At 36.8% G+C, this 18,891-nt stretch overlaps 1 protein-coding gene across 2 annotated transcripts in view; it reads left to right on the top strand.

The window, feature by feature from the left end:
* FANCI (FA complementation group I) overlaps positions 1 to 18,891 on the top strand; it is a 73,792-nt gene that overhangs the window by 9,701 nt on the left and 45,200 nt on the right. For both annotated transcript variants that reach the window (XR_008664556.1, XM_055326271.1), the window contains exons 4-13: positions 4,540 to 4,670; positions 5,139 to 5,295; positions 5,376 to 5,433; positions 7,472 to 7,513; positions 7,837 to 7,960; positions 8,376 to 8,461; positions 10,189 to 10,315; positions 13,092 to 13,178; positions 14,222 to 14,358; positions 17,453 to 17,633. Coding sequence is in view for 1 of the 2 variants with exons in the window: in XM_055326271.1 (XP_055182246.1) it covers positions 4,540 to 4,670; positions 5,139 to 5,295; positions 5,376 to 5,433; positions 7,472 to 7,513; positions 7,837 to 7,960; positions 8,376 to 8,461; positions 10,189 to 10,315; positions 13,092 to 13,178; positions 14,222 to 14,358; positions 17,453 to 17,633 (1,130 nt within the window). In the remaining variant the exon portion in view is untranslated. The remainder of the gene's footprint in view (positions 1 to 4,539; positions 4,671 to 5,138; positions 5,296 to 5,375; positions 5,434 to 7,471; positions 7,514 to 7,836; positions 7,961 to 8,375; positions 8,462 to 10,188; positions 10,316 to 13,091; positions 13,179 to 14,221; positions 14,359 to 17,452; positions 17,634 to 18,891) is intronic.

Raw genomic sequence — 18,891 nt, 5'->3', positions numbered from 1 at the left:
CTTCAAAGTTTTATAGGCTTACCTCTTACAGTTAGATCTTTGATCCATTTTAAGTTTATTTTGGTGTATGGCGTGAGGCATCCTTTCTTGTTTTCAGTAGCCCCTTAACTGAAAATCAATTGCCCATTAATGTGAGGGTTTGTGTCTAGACTCAGAGTGCTAGTCCCTTACTCTGTGTGCCTCCTTATGGCAAGACCATGCTATTAATCACTGTAACTTCGTAGTACGTTTTAAAACTGGCAAGTTTGAGTCCTCCAACTTTTTCTTTTTCAGGATTATTTTGGATATTCAGGGTCCCTTGTGTTTCCATATAAATTTTAGGATTAGCTTATCAGTTTCTGAAAAAGAAAAGCTGGAGTTTTAGCAAAGATTGTGTTGGGTCTGTGTATGAATTTGAGAAGTATTGCTATTTTAGCATAAGTCTTTGATTACATGAATATGGAATGTGTTTCCATTTACTTAGGTTCTCTATTTCTCAGTAATATTTATAATCTTCAGAATACAACTCTTACACTTTTCTTAAATTTCTTCCTAAATGTTCTATTTTTATTGTAAATGGGATTTTCTTAATTTAATCATCTGATTGTTCATTACTAGTGTATAGAAATGCAGTAGGCTTTTTTTTTTTTTTAAGATTTTATTTATTTATTCATGAGAGACAGAGAGAGAGGCAGAAACATAGGCAGAGGGAGAAGCAGACTCCCTGCAGAGAGCCTGATGTGGGACTCAATCCCAGGACCCTGGGATCATGACTGAGCCAAAGGCAGATGCTCAACTACTGGGCCACCCAGGTGCCCTAGGTGTAGTGTTCTATAGATATCTGTTAGATCTAGTGTGTTGTTTATGTGTGTGTCCTTGTTGATCTTCTAATTGTTCTATCCATTATTGAAAGCAGGATATTGAAGTCTTTAATTATTGTTGAATTGTCTTTTTCTCCAGTTCTGTTGGTTTTTACTTTGTGTATTTTGGAGCTCTTTTGTTAAGTACTTATATACTTGTAATTGTACATACCTTGATGATCTTTTAATCATTATAAAATGTCCTTTGTCTCCAGTAATAATTTTTGTCTTAAAGTCTACTTTTTTCTAATATTTATATAGCCAATCTAACTCTTTGGTTACTGCTTGACTGGTAAATCTTTCTCTGTCCCTTAACTTTCAAACTGTATACCTTTGAGTCTAAATTGTGTCTCTGGTTAACAGCATATAACTGAATTTTTTAAAAAATTATTCTGCTAATCTCTGTCTTTTGGTTAGAATGTCTAATCACCTTATTGTAGTTATTGATAAGATAGGGCTTACATCTGCCATTTTACTCTTTATGTCCTTTTTTAAGTGGTGTGTTTGTTTTTGTTTTTTTAAGTAATCTCTACACCCACTGTGGGGCTCAGCCTTACACCCTGAGATCAAGAGTTGCATGCTCTGCAACTGAGTTAGCCAAGTTCCTCTGCTTTTTCTGTCTTATGTATTTTTTAAATTTATGTGTTTTTGGGACACCTGGGTAGTTCAGTGGTTCAACATCTGCCTTTGACTCAGGGCATGATCCTGGGGTCTAGGATTGAGTCCCACATCAGGCTCCCCAGAGGGAGCTGCTGCTCCCTCTGCCTATGTCTCTGCCTCTCTCTCTCTCTCTCTGTGTGTGTGTGACTATCATAAATAAATAAAAATCTAAAAAAAAAAAAATTAAATAAATAAATAAAATCTTTTTTAAAAAAACTGTGTTGTGTTTAAATATTTTCTAGTGTACTATTTTCTAGTATACTATTTATTAAATAACAGTCTAGTTCAGATTAATACCAGCTTAGTTTTAATAGTTTATAGTACTTTGTTCTGTATGTAGCTTCTTTCTCCTCCTCCCTCTTTTGTGTTGTTATTGTCATACAAATGACATCTTTACACATTTATGCCCATCAGCACAGATTTATAATTACTACTTTATGCAGATCTTATAAATTAGCTAGGATAAAAACTATTTACAAATAAGAAGTATATTTCTATTGCCTTTTGTATTTTCCTTTTTTTTTTTTTTTAAGGAATCCAACTTGGTTTCCTTATTTATTTATTTATTTATTTATTTATGATAGTCACAGAGAGAGAGAGAAGCAGAGACAGGCAGAGAGAAGCATGCACCGGGAGCCCGATGCGGGACTCGATCCTGGGTCTCCAGGATCGCGCCCTGGGCCAAAGGCAGGCGCCAAACTGCTGCGCCACCCAGGGATCCCCTTTTTGTATTTTCCTATGTAGTACCTTTACTGGTGCTATTTCATGTGGATTCACATTACTTCCTAGTATTCTTTCATTTCAGCCTGAAGGATTCCCTTTGGCAGTAGGGTAAGTCTTCTAGCATCAAATTCTCTCCGTTGTTTATCTGGGAATGTCTTAATTTCTCCTTCATTTTTGAAGGACATTTTTTCTGGTTGTAGAATTCTTGGTTGATAGTCCTTCTTTCAGCATTTTGACTATGTTACTGTGTTTTTTTCTGCCTTTCTGTGTTGTGTGGTGGGGGGGCAGGGAGGTGTTTTGTTGCTTTTGTTATTGTTGAGAAATTGGCTGTTAATTATATTGACTATCTCTTTTCCAGATGACTTGCTTCTCTCTTATTGCTTTTAAGATTCTGTCTTTGACCTTTTTTTAAGTATACAGTTCAGTGGCCCTAAATACAATAATTACTCTATCTGGAATTTTAATACTGTGTTGAATAGAAGTGATAAGAGTAGGCATCCTTATAGTTTTCATGTTTTATGGAAATGCTTTCAATCTTTAATAATTGGATATGGTGTTAGTTGTGGATTTTTCGTATATGGCTTTTGCTATGATGAGGTGTCTTTGATTTTGACTGTTTGCTATGGTATGTCTAAGTGTACTTCTTGTGTTTATCATTGGAATTTATTGAGTTTCTTAAATTTGTAAATTAGCATTCATTAAAATTGGGAAGTTTTTGGCCATGATTTCTTCTTCTTCTTTTTTTTTTTTTTTTTCTTCTGCAAAAAGCTTTATTGTCTCCATTTGGTCCACGTTTTGGGAAAGAGCTCCGGGATGGTTAAAAAGCTGCCTAGAGGCTGCAGGGAAAAAGGTTCAGGCACAAGCCCTGGCACCGGGGGTTGCCAGAGGAGCCCCTCAAAGGCTGCTGATGATTTCTTCTTTTTGCCCCTTTCTTTCCTTCCTTTCTGGATTTTCATTGTGTCTATGTTAGCATTCATGATGATAGCCCACAGGACTTTGAGGCTCTGTTCATTTTTCTTCACTTTCTGTCCCTCAGATGATAATCCCAGTTGCCCTATCTTTAAGTTCTCTGGTCCTTTCTTCCATCAGGTCAGATCTCCTATTGAGACCTTATCATAGGTTTTTCAGATCAATTATTTTTCTTATTCCAGATTTTTAATTAATTAATTAATTTACGATTTCTCTTTTTTTAAAGATTTGACAGAGCATGCATGCATGTGCATGCATGTATGCAGGAGTGGGGGGAGGGGCAAGGAGAGAAACTCAAGCAGAGTCCATGCTGAGTTCAGAGCCTGGAGTGGGGCTCAAGCTCATGACCCTGAGATCATAACTTGGGCTGAAATCAATAATTAAATGCTCAATTGACTGAACCACCCAGACGCCCCTACTTATTTATAATTTCTGTCTGTCTCTGTTGATATTCTGTACTTGGTGAGATATTGTTCTTATATTTCCTTTAGTTCTTTAGGCATGGTTTCCTCCTCTTCTTTGAACATACTGAAAACAGCTGATTTAAAATCTTGTAACCTAGCATCTAAGCTCTGTCAGGGACAGTTTCTATTGATTTTTCCTTTTTCCTGTTTACAGGCCATACTCTTGGGACATTTTATTTTTAAGATTTTATTTATTTTTTTTCATGAGAGACAGAGAGAGAGGCAGAGACATAAGCAGAGAGGGAAGCAGGCTCCTCGCAGGCTGCCCAGTATGGGACTCAGTCCTAGGATCCCAGATCACAACCTGAACCAAAGGCAGATGCTCAACCACTGAACCACCCAGGTGCCCCCTCTTGTGATATTTTGTGAGAATTCTGGAAATCAGATAACCACTCTCCTCTCTTAGGATTGTTGTTTTTGATAGTTTTCATTATTTCTGTCAGTTTTCTTACTGCTTTTATGGAGGAAAGGATTTTCTGAGGTCATTATTATTCTGCCATTCCTGCTGACATTACTCAGTGATGATGTTTTGAAGTGGAATGTGTAAAGACATTTAATTTGTGTTACTGGACCCAAAAAGGCCCTGAGGTATCTTAAAGGTATGTCCCTTTTTGTACTATAAGCTTATGTTAAAAATTTAATGATATAAATAAAAATTAATGATATAGATAGAGGAAGAAAAGATGACATTTGAGTTATCTAATTTAAGTACTTTTGTAAAGCTCCTAAATTTTGCTGTTCTAAACACTATAGCAATCAGTAGTTTGATAATTCTACTTCTATATTAAACTATAATGCTGTTCACTTTTCCTGTTTGCCCTTCAACTTTATAAGACTTCTTTTCTTCTTTCTTTGTTTCTGTACCACTCGTTTAAAACAATAAGGTTCCCCCTGCTCTGAGGAAGCTGGAGCTCTTAGGAGACTTAAAATATACATTTGTGGTATTCACTTGGTGGAATCAGGGGATTTGCAGAAAGAAGTAGCATCCGAGATCATAGGATTACTAATGCTAGAGGTAAGATGAAAAACAAAAACTTTTTTGGTTTTGGGTAAATTGGCCGGAGGCAGGGAGGGTTGTAATTTGTTAAGGGTGGGAAAACTTAAATGTGCCAAACATAGCATAGTTCCTACTATGAATAAGAACTGTTAAAAAAAAAAAAAAAAGAATAGTTGATGGATGAGCCATAAACCCATGTTTATGTTAATTTCTGATATTGTGGGTATCTGATATCTTTGAAGAGTATTTGAAAACATTGGAAAAAAATAAAGAGAACATTGGAGAACTAATTTAGGATTTTGACCTTTGAAATCTTTTACAATTATAAGTTTCTCTAGAGCAGAACGATTTCCTGGATCCCTTAAAGGACCAGTTCTGGGCTTTAGTGCCACTTCTATTAATTCAGCAAAAGACACTGCTTTGTGGAAAGAAATACCAAGACTCTAGATTTCTGCTTAACATTTTCTTTATCCCATGAATTTTTAGGCTCATAATTTTCCAGGACCATTGCTGGTTGAAATAGCCAAGGAGTTTGTTGGTGCTATCGAAGAGGGCAGCTTAACGAATGGAAAATCTTTGGAGTTGTTACCTATTATTCTCACTGCCCTTGTTGCCAATAAGGAAAATCTTGCTTATGGAAAAGGTAATTTTCTTTCAATTTTAGTGGCATTTTCGGCTAGTCACTTAATCAGATTTATTTCTCAGTGTATTTTGCATTTCTAGATGTACTGAGTGGGGAAGAATATAAGAAGCAGTTGATTAACACCCTGTGTTCTGGCAGGTAAGTCTTAAAATGTGTAGCACTTTCTCAGACATACAATTGGCAAAAAAACAGGATTACTGTTTATATCAGGAATTTGTATCATTAAGTTTTTAGTCTTTTTTTTGTTTATAATGTACAACTGTAAAACCATTTAGTCTGTGATGAATTTTTAAGAAATATCTGTATTTTCTGTTCTAAGACTACAATATAGTTTCTCTTTACTTGACTGTTCATCTTAAAGCAGTTTTGTCCTCCAGTGTTTTATGGACTCCCAAGGTCCTTAAGGCTGGGAAGTCACTCTGCTGCTGTATATCTTTTATATGTTTTTTGAATGGGTGGGATATATAAATAATGGTTGTATCTTTAAACCAGAAATAAGGAAAGATTCCAACATAATAAGAAAATACTCATACATACAAATGTTCAACCCAGAACTTTGTGACCCGCTTAAGCATTACAATGATAGAGAAATGTAGGTTATGGTGTGTAACCTATGTTAGGTAAGATAGAACACTCCATGAAACTTAAACCCATTAAAAATGAGATGCACAAAACCACCAAAGATGAAAACGTCTTGCTATATAGTCATTGAAATAAAGAGAATACTTGGTTGTAAAATAGAATGATTACATTTGGGTACATTAAAAAGAAACAGAAGGGAGCCCCCAAGATTATGTAAGTCAGAAGTAACAGCTTTTATGACATTATAAGTATGTATCAGCTCACGTGTTCTTATCTATTTGTTTTTAAATTAAAAATCTTTTTTTTTTAATTTTTATTTATTTATGATAGTCACAGAGAGAGAGAGAGGCAGAGAGAGAAGCAGGCTCCATGCACCGGGAGCCCGATGTGGGATTCGATCCCGGGTCTCCAGGATCGCACCCTGGGCCAAAGGCAGGCGCTAAACCGCTGCGCCACCCAGGGATCCCCTAAATTAAAAATCTTAAAAAACAAACAAACAAAAAAAACGGGCAGCCCCGGTGGCACAGCGGTTTAGCGCCACCTGCAGCCCAGGTTGTGATCCTGGAGACCCTGGATCGAGTCCCATGTCAGGCTCTCTGCATGGAGCCTGCTTCTCCCTCTGCCTGTGTCTCTGCCTCTCTCTCTCTCTGTCTCTATGAATACATAAATAAAATCTTTAAAAAAAAATTTTTTTTTTTAAGAGGGGCACCTGAGTGGCTCAGTGGTTGAGCTTCTGCCTTCAACTTAGGTCATGATCCCAGGGTTCTGGGATTGGGTCTTGCATTAGGCTCCCTGCAGGGCTGTGTCTCTGCCTCTCTCTGTGTCTCTCATGAATAAATAAATCTTTAAAAAACGATTTTTTTTTTTTTTAAGTTTTAGCTTTAAATAATCCCTATATACCCAACATGGGGCTTAAACTCGACCCTGAGATCAAGAGTCACATGCTCCTCACAGAGCCAGCCAGGCTCCCCTTGTTTGTTTTTAATACACTAAAGAGTTTATTCAATACACATTGTAATATACCTTGCATTTTTCATTTAACATATCTATTCATGTCAGTATATACAACTCTACATCATTCTTTTTAATAGTTCCATGCTATTCTAAGTGGCTAATCTCCAGTTGTTAAGAGTAGGGTTTTTTTTTCCCAATAAATAATATATGGTAATTTGGGTTTTTTGCTATTATAAAAAGTGTTGCAATGAACATCCTTACATATCTAGGTGATCTTTTATAAGCATGTACTTGTGATATATTTCTAATACTAATTTGGGTAGGGGATCTGTGGTTATTTGCATTTTTAAACTTGATAAGTATTGTCAGCTTGTCTTTCCAGAGGGGTTATATCAGTATATACTATCTAAAACAGTATGTGGAGAGCATTTGTTTCCCAAAAATTCTTAGTACTATCACCAGACTTTTATTTTTATAGTTTTAGAGGTTAAAAGCTGTTATTTCATTGGTTATTTTATCTTGTTTTCCGGTGGTACTTGATATGGCCTTAATTTTTTCCCTCCTTATTAATTTTTTCATAGTAATATGCAAATAAGTTAAATTGAGATAAACTTTCATACTAGTCATTTTCTTTAACCAGATGGGATCGGAAATATGTAATCCAACTCACTTCCATGTTCAAGTAAGTATCATTATTCCCTTTTCTCTTTATACCCTGCTATTTGAACTTGCCTGCTAGAAATTGAAATTTAGGAAGCTCACACACTGCTTTCCCCCAAGTAAGAGTATTTGTACCTCTCTTTTCTAAGATTTTCTCCCCTCTTTTTACTTTAATTGCTTATTTAAAGTATAACTATGATTTCTTTTCCAATGTGACTTTGCTTATGTAAGTTTTTTGGTCCCCTTTAAAGTTCTCTCTTTGATAAAAACCAAAGGACAGTTATAATATTCTGGTATCTCCCAAATTAGGCCATAGCTCTGGCCTTGAGAGTCTTTGATCCACAGGGATGTCCCTCTGACTGCAGAAGAGGTGGAATTTGTGATGGAAAAAGTGTTGAGAATGTTCTCCAAGTTGAATCTTCAAGAAATACCACCTCTGGTCTATCAGCTTCTGGTTCTCTCCTCAAAGGTATAAATAACAAATATACAGATGTTTTTTAATCTCTGGTAGAATGATCAGTTGGGCCATTCAGCTTTTCATACTCTTGGCTTACATACTAAGGCATAAATGCTTTCATTTCATGTCTGATGATATGGGTAAAAGGATCATGCTTCTCAGCCTCAGAAAACCTATATGACTCTTGTACTCTCACAATCTGTGTATGCGTGGTAGCAGAAGGGATGAAGATCTCAAAGAGGGTGGACTATTGGCACCTTAACCTAAGTCTAACACTAAGATGCATTTCAAACACAATTTCAACACACAAAAAAAATATTCTATAAATGCTTAGTGTGACTTCAGGTTGTAATTTACCTATTTAGGAAGTTCAACTTGGTGATCTTGTCTTTTATGAGGAGACCTTACCTGTTCTGTATTTTTTTAGGGAAGCAGAAGGAGGGCTTTGGAAGGAATCATAACCTTCTTCAGCGAGCTAGATAAGCAACACAATGAGGAACAGAGTGGTGATGAGTGAGTAATACAGTACAGAAATAAAATCTTTTTTACAGTTGCATCTTATGTGTGTTTTACCCTTGTTATTTAACCTTCCAGTCCCTACCTTCACCTCAGCACAGAACTTCCCTAGTCCTCTCTGAGCTGCTCAGTACTAAAGCAGCCTCTTCGCCTTGCTCATTTACAGCTCTTCAGGAGCAGAGCAGTAATTGTGTAAATTGCAAGTTAATAAACTATTTTTGTCTATTCTGAGCCAAAAACTATTTGGCCCTGGGGCTACAGTGATGAACCAGTCAGGCAAGGTCCCTGTTCTCAAGGAGTTTAAGTATTGGTGAGAAGAGAACAGGAAATAAATAAAAATATTAGGAAGTGCTATGCAGGTAACTCAAATGGATCAAGTGATAGTGACAGTGTAGCTACTTAAGATTGAGTGGTCAAGGGAAACCTCTTGGAGAGCGTGCCACTTTAACTGAAGCCTGAATGATAAGAACCACAATATATAAATCAGAGAAAACATTCTCAGCTAGTGGAATAAGTAACGTGTCTGAAAAAGATTTTTTCTGAAGCACCTGTGCCTGGTGCTGTTCTAAGCACCTTAACCTCATAAGAACCCTATTTTGCTTCTACTTTATGCATGTGGAAACTGAGGCACAGAGGAATTAAGGAATATCCCAAGGTTATATATAGTAGTAGAGCTGAGAGTTCAATCAGGGCAGTTTGGCTGCAGAGCTCATGCTGTTAATCCAATTGCAGCCTACCACTTCTACTCTAGGGTAACTTTGTTATTTGGCTTGAGCAATTGATTAGAAGGTGGTCTTATATACTGAGTTAGGAAAGACTGAAAAGCAGATGTAAGACAAAATAAAAAATAAGCTCAGTTTTAACCATGTTAAGTTTCACATGTGTATTAGCATCCCATATGGAGGTATTAAGCAGAGAGTCGAGTTAGAGGGAGAGGTCAGGACTGGAAATAAGAGATTGGAAAGAACTAAAGCCACAGGACTGACTGGGGAATCCTAGGGAAATTGTGAAGAAAAAGAAAATCAAGACTGAGCTCAGGAGCATTCCACCACGTAAAGCGAGGATGAGCCAGCAGGGGAAAAAAAAAAATGGAGAAGAATTGAGTGACAGTACACCAGAAGAGAAGAGAGTGTTTCAAAAAAGAAATGGTCAACTGTTTCATGTCTGCTGGGTGTTAAGGTGGAACTAGATTATTGGTTTTGGCAACATAGAGGTCATCTGTAATTTACAAGAATAGTCAATTGAGGAGAGTGGGTGGGGAGGGGCAGAAGCCTGGTTGAATTGGATTTAACTGAGAAGAGGTAAAAAAGTGTAATTAATGACAATAGACAATTCTGTCAAGAAGTTTTGTTACAGGGATCCCTGGGTGGCACAGCGGTTTGGCGCCTGCCTTTGGCCCAGGGCACAATCCTGGAGACGGGATCGAATACCACGTCAGGCTCCCGGTGCATGGAGCCTGCTTCTCCCTCTGCCTATGTCTCTGCCTCTCTGTCTCTCTCTGTATGACTATCATAAATAAATTTAAAAAAAAAAATTAAAAAAATTTTTTTTTAAAAAAAAGAAGTTTTGTTATAAAGGAGCAGGAATAGGGCAGTAGAATTTCTATTTGCTGCCTCCAGTGATAGTATGAGTTCAACTTGAGTTGGTCTGCTTGTTCAGCTGAGTATCTGTACTTTTGTCTCTTGCTCAAACTGTAGCTCATACTTTTCTGTTGAATCTTTTAGGCTGTTGGATCTTGTTACTGTGCCATCAGGTGAACTTCGTCACGTTGAAGGCACCGTTATCCTACACATCGTGTTTGCCATCAAACTGGACTGTGAACTAGGCAGAGAACTCCTGAAGCACTTAAAGGTAGCTACAGACTTATGGTGATCTAGGATCTCTTTTATGAAACATATTTGAACTCAAGCCTCTCTGATATCCCTTAATTATAGGAGACAAGTGGAAGCATTGTACGATGACCCTCGATTTAGAGGGTGCCTTTTACTTTGAAAATAGGAAATAAAAAAATTAAATAAAAAAAAAGAAAGTAGGAAATATATGTCACTACATTCTTAAGCAAATTCCATTTTAAAACTATGCCTTAAATGTTTTGATGTTTAAAAAGAAAAAAAATGGGGACTGTTCAGCAGGAAGCTTAACATTTAATCATAGTTCCATTGTCGTCTTATGTGAGCTTCAACCTTGAGCTCTGTTTCCCCATTTAAGAATTGGGATATTGCCTATTTTTAATAGTGTATTATGGGGTTTTATGAAAATAAGTCATTTATCATTAAGTATTTGTGAAGTGGTAAGGTAAAAACCAGAAGTGTTTCAAACTCTTTTAAAGAAAAGTAGTATACAGATAAAGGACCTATTTTTTCCTTCAGCATTTTATTTAGAAATTTTTAACCCACAGAAAATTTGAAACACTGTAGCACAGTGAGCATCTATATGCCTCTCATTTAGGTTCACCAGTTTTTAAATATCTTGCCACATTTACTTTATTTCACTTTCTTGCATATGTTGTTATTATTATTATTATTTTTTTTTTTGGAGGGGTGAATCATTTAAAAGTTAGAAATCAGGGGCACCTGAGTGGCTCAATCAGGTAAGCGTCTGCCTTCGGCTCAGGTCATGATCTCAGGGTCCTGGGATGGAGCCTCGCATTGGGCTCTCTGGTGTATTTCTTTCTTTTTTTTTTTTTTTTTTTTTTTTTAAGATTTTATTTATTTATTTTGGAGAAAGCATAAGGAGGGGCGGAGGGAGAGGGAGGAGCAGACTCCCTGCTGAGCAGAGATTTTTTTTTTTTTTTTTTTTTTTTTTTTTTTTTAATTACCTGAGAGAAATATAGCCAGAGAGAGCACAAGCAGTGGGGAGAGGAAGAAGCAGGCTCCTGCTAAGCAGGGAGGGGCTTGATCCCAGGACCCTGGGATCATGACCTGAGCCAAAGGCAGATACTTAATATACTGAGCCACCCAGGCACCACTCACCAAGTTTTGTGTTTCTTGATCTACTCCACTGTATTTTTGTTTGTTGGTTTTCTGTTTTGTCTTTGGGTGTTGTTGTCTTTTGGTTATCATTTATTTTAGGCCTCAAAGACCTATTTTTAAAATTTTACTAAGATATGATTTTTTAATTTTTATTTTATTTTTTAAATTTAAATTCAATTTAGTTAATATATGGTATATTATTAGTTTCAGAGGTAGAATGTAATGATCCATCAGTTGCATATAACACCTAGGGCTCATTACATTAAGTGCCCTCCTTAATGCCCATCACGCAGTTACTGCATCTGCCCACCCACCTGCCCTCCAGCAATCCTATTTGTTTCCTAGAGTTAAAAGTCTCTTTAGGGTTTGCCTCCCTCTCTGTTTTTATCTTCTTTTTCCTTCCCTTCCCCTATGTTCATCTGTTTTGTTTCTTAAATTCCACATATGAATGAGATCATACGGTATTTGTCTTTCTCTGAGACATAATTTACATAACATAAAATTCACCCATTTTAAGTTTACAATGCAGTAATTTTTCATAAGTTTACCTTGTTGTGCAACCGTCACCGTAATCCAGGTTTAAAACATTTTCATCACCCTGTAAGATCCTTCAGCCCATTTATTGTAAAGTCACATTCCGAGCTCTCCCGTCCCAGGCAACCACTAATCTACTGTCTCTATAGATTTACCTTTGCTAGACAGTTCCCATAAATGGGATCATACAGTATATGATCTTTTGTGTATGGCTTCTTTTGTTTAGCATGAAGTTTTCAAAGTTTATCCATGTGTTGTAGCCCGTGTCAGTATTTCATTCCTTTTTCTTGTTTGATAGTATTCCATCGTGTCGATCTATCAGTTGGTTTAGCTGTTCACCAGTTGATGGACTCTTGACCTGTTTCCAATTCTGGGCTGTTACGAATAATGCTGTTATGAACATTCACATGCAGGTCTTTTTGTGGACATGTGTTTTCACTTCTCTTGAATAGACACCTACAGGTGATAAATATATGTTTACATTTTTAAGAAACCACCAAAGTGGCTATGTTATTTTTGCATTCCCAAACTGGCACTGTATGAGAGTTCCTATTTCTCAACATCCTCACCAACATTTGTTACTGTCTTTTTTATCATAGCTGTTTCAGTGTGTGTGAAACAGTATCTCACTGAGGTTTTTCTTTGCAGTCTCTTAATGACTGATAATTGAGCATTTTTTTGTGTGCTGAGTAGCTGTTCTGATACCTTCTCTGGGGAAATGTCTATTTAAATCTTTTGCCCATTTTTTGATTGTGTGTCTTATTGAATTTTAAGAATTCTTTATGTATTCTAAGTCCTTTATCATGTATATAGTTAGCAAGTACTTCTCCCAGCCTGTGGCTCATCTGTTTTCTTAATGGTGTCCTTTGAAGCACAAAAGTTAGAATTTTTATGGGGTCCAGTTTTTTAATTTTTTCTGCTATAAATTATGCATTTGGGTTGTATCTAAATAATTTTTACTGAATCCAAAGTTTTAAAGATTTTCCAATACATTTTGTTTTTAAAGTTTTACAGTTTTAGGTCTTAAGTTCAGGTTTCTGATCCATTTAAGGACCTGTTTTCAGTAGGTTTTGTTCTTCTTTTAAGATGTAAATAATGACTCCTTTTTGGTTTCTCTGTAGGCAGGACAAGATTTCAGTAATAACATATGTTCCTTCAGCATTGCCCTCCTGCTCTCTGTAACAAGAATACAAAGATATGAGGAACAGGTATTTATTACTGACTTTTTGGTTCTTTCTGTAGTTGATATGGAGTACAAGAACCCTTTATTAGCCTTCTGCTGGCAGAAAAGTCCTCCGTAAAGTGTGTAGGCCCACTCTGTTTCCTGGGAGCTGCCTGGAGATGTCTCAGGTTCTTGGTTTATACCTTTACTTCTTGTGGGTGGTAAGCCCAGTGGTAAGATGGGAATCAGAGTGGAAGCTTATCACACAGTTCGGGTGGTGAGATGGGAACTTTAGCTGGGAATTCACCTGCGGTCTGTGATGTTGCAGCTTTCTAAGAAGTTGTCCCTGATTGAGTTGAAATTAATGAGAACCATTTAGTTGCAAATATGGAAATATAAACTACTTTCCCCTTTTTTATTATGTGTGTTCCCCGATTGTGGGTAATATTGATATTGATTTTTACCCTTCTCTCTCTCTCTCGAAGAGAGAGCAAGGCAGGTAGGGAGGAGCAGAAGGAGTGGGAGAATGAAAGAATTTTTTTTTTAATAGTGAATTTTTTCTTTTAAGAAATTTTTTTTTTAAAAGATTTTATTAGAGAGAGAGCATAAGCAGGGAGAGGGGCAGAGGGAGAGAGAGAAACAGGCTCCCCACTGAGCAGGGAGCCCGATGTGGGGCTCCATGCCAGGACCCTGCAATTGATCATGACCTGAGCTGAAGGCAGATGCTTTTACTGAGCCACCCAGGTGTGCCAGAGTGAGAAAATCTTAAGCAGACTCCATACCCAGCGTGGAGCCTGACATGATCTCACAACCTTGAGATCATGACCTGAGCTGAAATCAAGAGCTGGACACATAACGAAGTGAGGCCACTCAGGGGCTCCAGCCCTTTTCTCTCTTAAGGAATGCCTACTTGTCTTCAACTCTTAAACACCCACTGAAAGTCATGATTTTTGTATCATACTCACCTAGTAAAATAGCTATCTTAGGGACACCAGTATATGGCAGCAAGTAGGAAGTTAACAAAGTAAATATTCTAAAGCATGGGCTATTATTTTTTGCTTCATTTTCCTATTTCTTTCATTATTTTAGGTGTTTGACCTTTTAAAAGCTTCAGTTGTAAAAAGCTTTAAGGATCTTCAGCTTCTCCAAGGTTCAAAATTTCTTCAGAATCTAGTCACTCAAAGGTCTTGTGTTTCAACCATGATCTTGGAAGTCGTAAAGAATAGGTGAGTTCCTGAACCAAACCCCAGTAGGTTCATAAGGTATTTGGTGTTAGAAAATGCACCATGATGTCATATGTGGGGCTCAGCAGAGAGAACCAATGATGGTGGCTGTTGTCTTCACACATTGAGGTTTAATCCCTTGAAATTGGTCAAGCAAACTTTTCCTGTATCAAAAAATCCTTAAATCCCAAGATTTGATTTCTTGGCCACCTTGATAGCAAGAATACAAAACTAAACTAGGTGCCTTTGACCCTGTCATGATATTACAACTCTCTTGGTCTGAGTCTTTATTGGCTTTTTAGGTGAGTTAAAAAAAAAAATATTAAAAGTTTTATTTGCTTTAACTGTTGAAGTTTAGGGCCGGTGGAATGAAACTGAATCAGCAGTTTTAGACAAATCCATTTGATTGATTATTTTTATTGGAAAGAGAGAACATGAGTTGGGGAGAGGGTCAGAAGAAGCAGGGAGCTGAAGGCAGACACTTAAGTGACTGGGCTACCCAAGTGCCCCTAAACAAATCCATTTTGAGGGGATCCCTGGGTGGCGCAGCGGTTTAGCACTTGCCTTTGGCCCAGGGCGCAATCCTGGAGACCAGAGATCGAATCCCACGTCGGGCTCCCGGTGCATGGAGCCTGCTTCTCCCTCTGCCTGTGTCTCTGCCTCTCTCTCTCTCTCTGTGCGACTATCATAAATTTAAAAAAAAAAATCCATTTTGGGACACCTGGGTGGCTCAGCAGTTGAGCACCTGCCTTTGGTCCAGAGCGTGATCCTGGAGTCCTGGGATCGAGTTCCGTATCAGGCTCCCTGCATGGAGCCTGCTTTTCCCTCTGCCTCTCTCTCTCTCTCTGTCTCTCATGAATAAATAAATAAAAAAGAACCTTAGTACACATATTTATCCACTTCTTTCAATAATCCTTATAAAGATTGTTAAGCAATAATCTGAGTATTATCATATCTGAAAATGTTTTGATTTTTGCCCTCCCACTGAACAATAGTTTGACGTAAAATTTTAGATTTATAATCATTTTCTGTTGTCTTTTTGCATCTAGAATTACTGACGGAAAGTCTGATGATTACCTGATTCTTTGTACTATTGCAGATAATCTTCATGGGCACTTATAAGAATTTATTTCTATTTTTGATGTTCTGAAATATAACACAATTTACAGATTCCTTTTTAATTCATTCCTGCTTGATACATGCCCTTTCAATTGTAAGGATTCATGTCTCCTAAACTCTGCTTTTCTCCTTATTTTCTTTAATTAATCCCTCCCTTTTTTTATCTCCGTTCCCTCCTGTTAGCTGTTGGAATGTCCTTGTGTGCTGCGTTTCTTAATTTTTCTTTCAAGCTTTTCATATTTTTGTCTTTTTATGTGAAATTCCACAAAAATCCCTTGACTCTTTTATTTCATTAATTTGTTTTTCAGCTCTGTTTATTTTACCTTTAGGTTTATCTGTTGAGTTTTACACTCTAGCAATCATGTTTTTCATTTCTAACATTTCCAGTTGTTTTTTTCATAACAGTCTGTTTTTTTTGTTTCATGCTATAATATCACTTAAGGGTATTTATTAGACTTTTAAAAATCTTTTTGTTCCATTAACCCTTTCCCTCAGGTGTTCTCTTCATTGAATTTTGGTGCTTCTCTTTCAACGTGCTTTTTTCCCTTATATTTGGTGATTATTGGTTGTCTCGTTGTTGGTGTTCACCGTTAGTTTGTCTGACAGTGCTGTACTGTTTAATACGGTTTACCTCTGATGTGAAGATAGTGGTGGGATATGCTAGGGGCTGACCTCCCTAATTCTCCAGCATGTTGCCATACTCTCAGAGTGCTTCTCCGCCACTGAGGCCCAAGCTCCTCTACTCACAGATCCCACCTAAGGACAGGCCTCATTTTTGCTCACTTCTTACCATAAACTGGGGGTGCAGTGGGCTGTTGGGGGGAAGAAGGTAGAGAAGAATGCTGTGTACCTAACTGTTTGTGCTGGGAAATTCCAGCTAGTCCTCACACTAGTTGCCCTAAAGTCCCTTCCCGTTCCCAGCATATCTACTTTAGGTATCTGCTTTGGGAATTACCCCTTCATTTTGCACCATGTGGTCTGTGGCTTCATCTTTCATTCTTGTGTTACATTTCTTTCACTTTTTAAGGATTCTTTATAATTTCTCGTCAGTCAAAAACACATCTTAATTTTCCATATTATGGACTGTGTATGTGTACCTTATATAGCCACATAAAAGATGTGTATCTTTTCCATCATTTATAGGTATTGGGAGTGAGAAAAATAGAGCATGAGCTCAGTCTATTATCTTGATCCCAGATCTCCAGAGTATGGATATTATTAAAATCTGTCAAAATATTATGAGAATTTTCACAAGTGTGGCCTTTATTCTTTAATCCTATATTATAATCTGTTGCTGTTTAGCAGGTAGATATAATAATATAGAGGTTATTATAAGCATATCATTTCCAGTACTGTGGGTAACATTAAAAGTTATAAAATCACCAAGGATTCTACTGCTGTGCAAAAGGTTATTTGTAGGTTTACCTCATGCTTTTGAAACCAGATCATACATTGATTTGTACTGTAAGTGTGCATGTGATATAAATATATAAATATGAATGTAAATATTCATGCTATAAATATTTACTGTGTGCCTTCTAAATGTTAGTCTTAAGCCAGGCTGTATGGGTAGAAATATGACTATAAGATGGTCTCTACCATGTAGAAACTCAGTCTAGGGAGAGAGGCAAACTTTTAAGCATGGATAGAATATAAGTGTTGTTAGTGTCATGGGGGAAATAGAAGAAGCAACAATTAACTTGAGTCATGAAATCCTGAATGGAAACATGTAATGGTCAGTACACTGAAATATTCTAGTTTCATCTGTGTTTTTGAATATTCTGTAGTTTCTGGATTTTCCCAGTGTTCTCTCAGTGGAAATACTGATAGGAATTCCAAATTCCAACAGATAAGTACGCATGAAAAAAAAAGGTTCATGTGAAGAGTGTTGGTGATCCAGATCAAGTTTTGAGAAATGTGTAAACATGACAGTGAATGTGAAGGTTTTTCTTTTTAACTAAGCTTTGTTTTCTTGCAGTGTTCATAGTTGGGATCATGTTACTCAGGGCCTGGTAGAATTTGGCTTCATTTTGATGGATTCATATGGGCCAAAGAAGATTCTTGATGGAAAGACTATTGAAACCAGCTCAAGTCTTTCTAAAATACCAAACCAGCATGCATGTAAGCTGGGAGCTAATATTCTGTTGGAAACTTTTAAGGTGAGTCTCCAGTTAATTCTGTAAAATTATATTATCAACAGGGCATGACATTAGTCTGGGAGTTTGGAGGACAAGGATATTTGAGTATACAGCAGTTTCCAGGAACAGAGGTTGGGATAGTAATTAAAACATGACAGATCCAGCTTGCTGGAATATTTACTTTTTCATCCTTTATTTATATGAGTTCTTCATTTATTTTAATTTCTCCTTTTTTCTGCTTCTTAGAAGTTTGAATATAAATTAGCTTTCCATGATTTCCTCTTCTTCCTCTAGTAGTAAATCATTTTTGATCATTTCTGTTTTAGGGGGTGCTTTTGGACACTATTACTTTATATAAAAGATAATCTTTTAGGTCTCTACATCAAGCTTGAAGAATCATGCTTATTGGTTCGTTGTTTTTATAGAAACCAAAATAGTTGTTATATTTTTTAAATCTATTGCTATATAACACCTGTCCTCTCAATCTTAATTTCTGAAATAGCTTTCAAAAATGCATTTCCTTTCAATTAAAACAAAAGCTAGGTTATGTCTGAGGCCAAACAACTTTGTTAATGATTCTTTTTTTTTTTTAATTTTTATTTATTTATGATAGTCACAGAGAGAGAGAGAGAGAGGCAGAGACATAGGCAGAGGGAGAAGCAGGCGCCATGCACTGGGAGCCCGATGTGGGATTCGATCCTGGGTCTCCAGGATCGCGCCCTGGGCCAAAGGCAGGCGCCAAACCGCTGCGCCACCCAGGGATCCCTGTTAATGATTCTTCTATGTCATTTTCTTGACATTGAATTAATGTAGCTACATGCCAAAAGTATATGCTGAATATACTATTTGGAGACTAATTTAAATGTGAATCTAGTGTTCTGATCCAGAACTATGAAGCGAATGCATATAATAGTCCTTGACTGTTGTGTGTTAGATGATATAAATGGCCCTTTTTAATAGTAATCTGATTAAAAGAGTAAGAGATTTTAATATTTTTTATTTTAAATGTTTTTTTTTAAACTAGTGAGGTTCTCTTTGCTTTCACACAGATGTTATGTTGTCTTTGTCAAAGCATCTGTAGAGCATATAATTTACTAATAATCTATTGTTAGTCTGAAGTCTGAAAGAAATTAGTCTGTACTTTGAAGTAATCAAGTTGAGGTAAGAATTTTAATGAAAATTCGAGTGAAAGTTCAAAACAGGTCTTTTTTTTAGGTGACTGCTGTGCTTCCAGAAACTGAGGAAGGGTTTGGTAAAGATTTTTGAGATTTCCAGAAAT

This window comes from Nyctereutes procyonoides, unplaced genomic scaffold, assembly GCF_905146905.1.
Source record: "Nyctereutes procyonoides isolate TBG_1078 unplaced genomic scaffold, NYPRO_anot_genome, whole genome shotgun sequence".
NCBI classification, from domain to species: Eukaryota; Metazoa; Chordata; class Mammalia; order Carnivora; family Canidae; genus Nyctereutes; species Nyctereutes procyonoides.
Note: the sequence above shows the minus strand (reverse complement) of the source record. Positions and strands in the feature narration are given on the sequence as shown.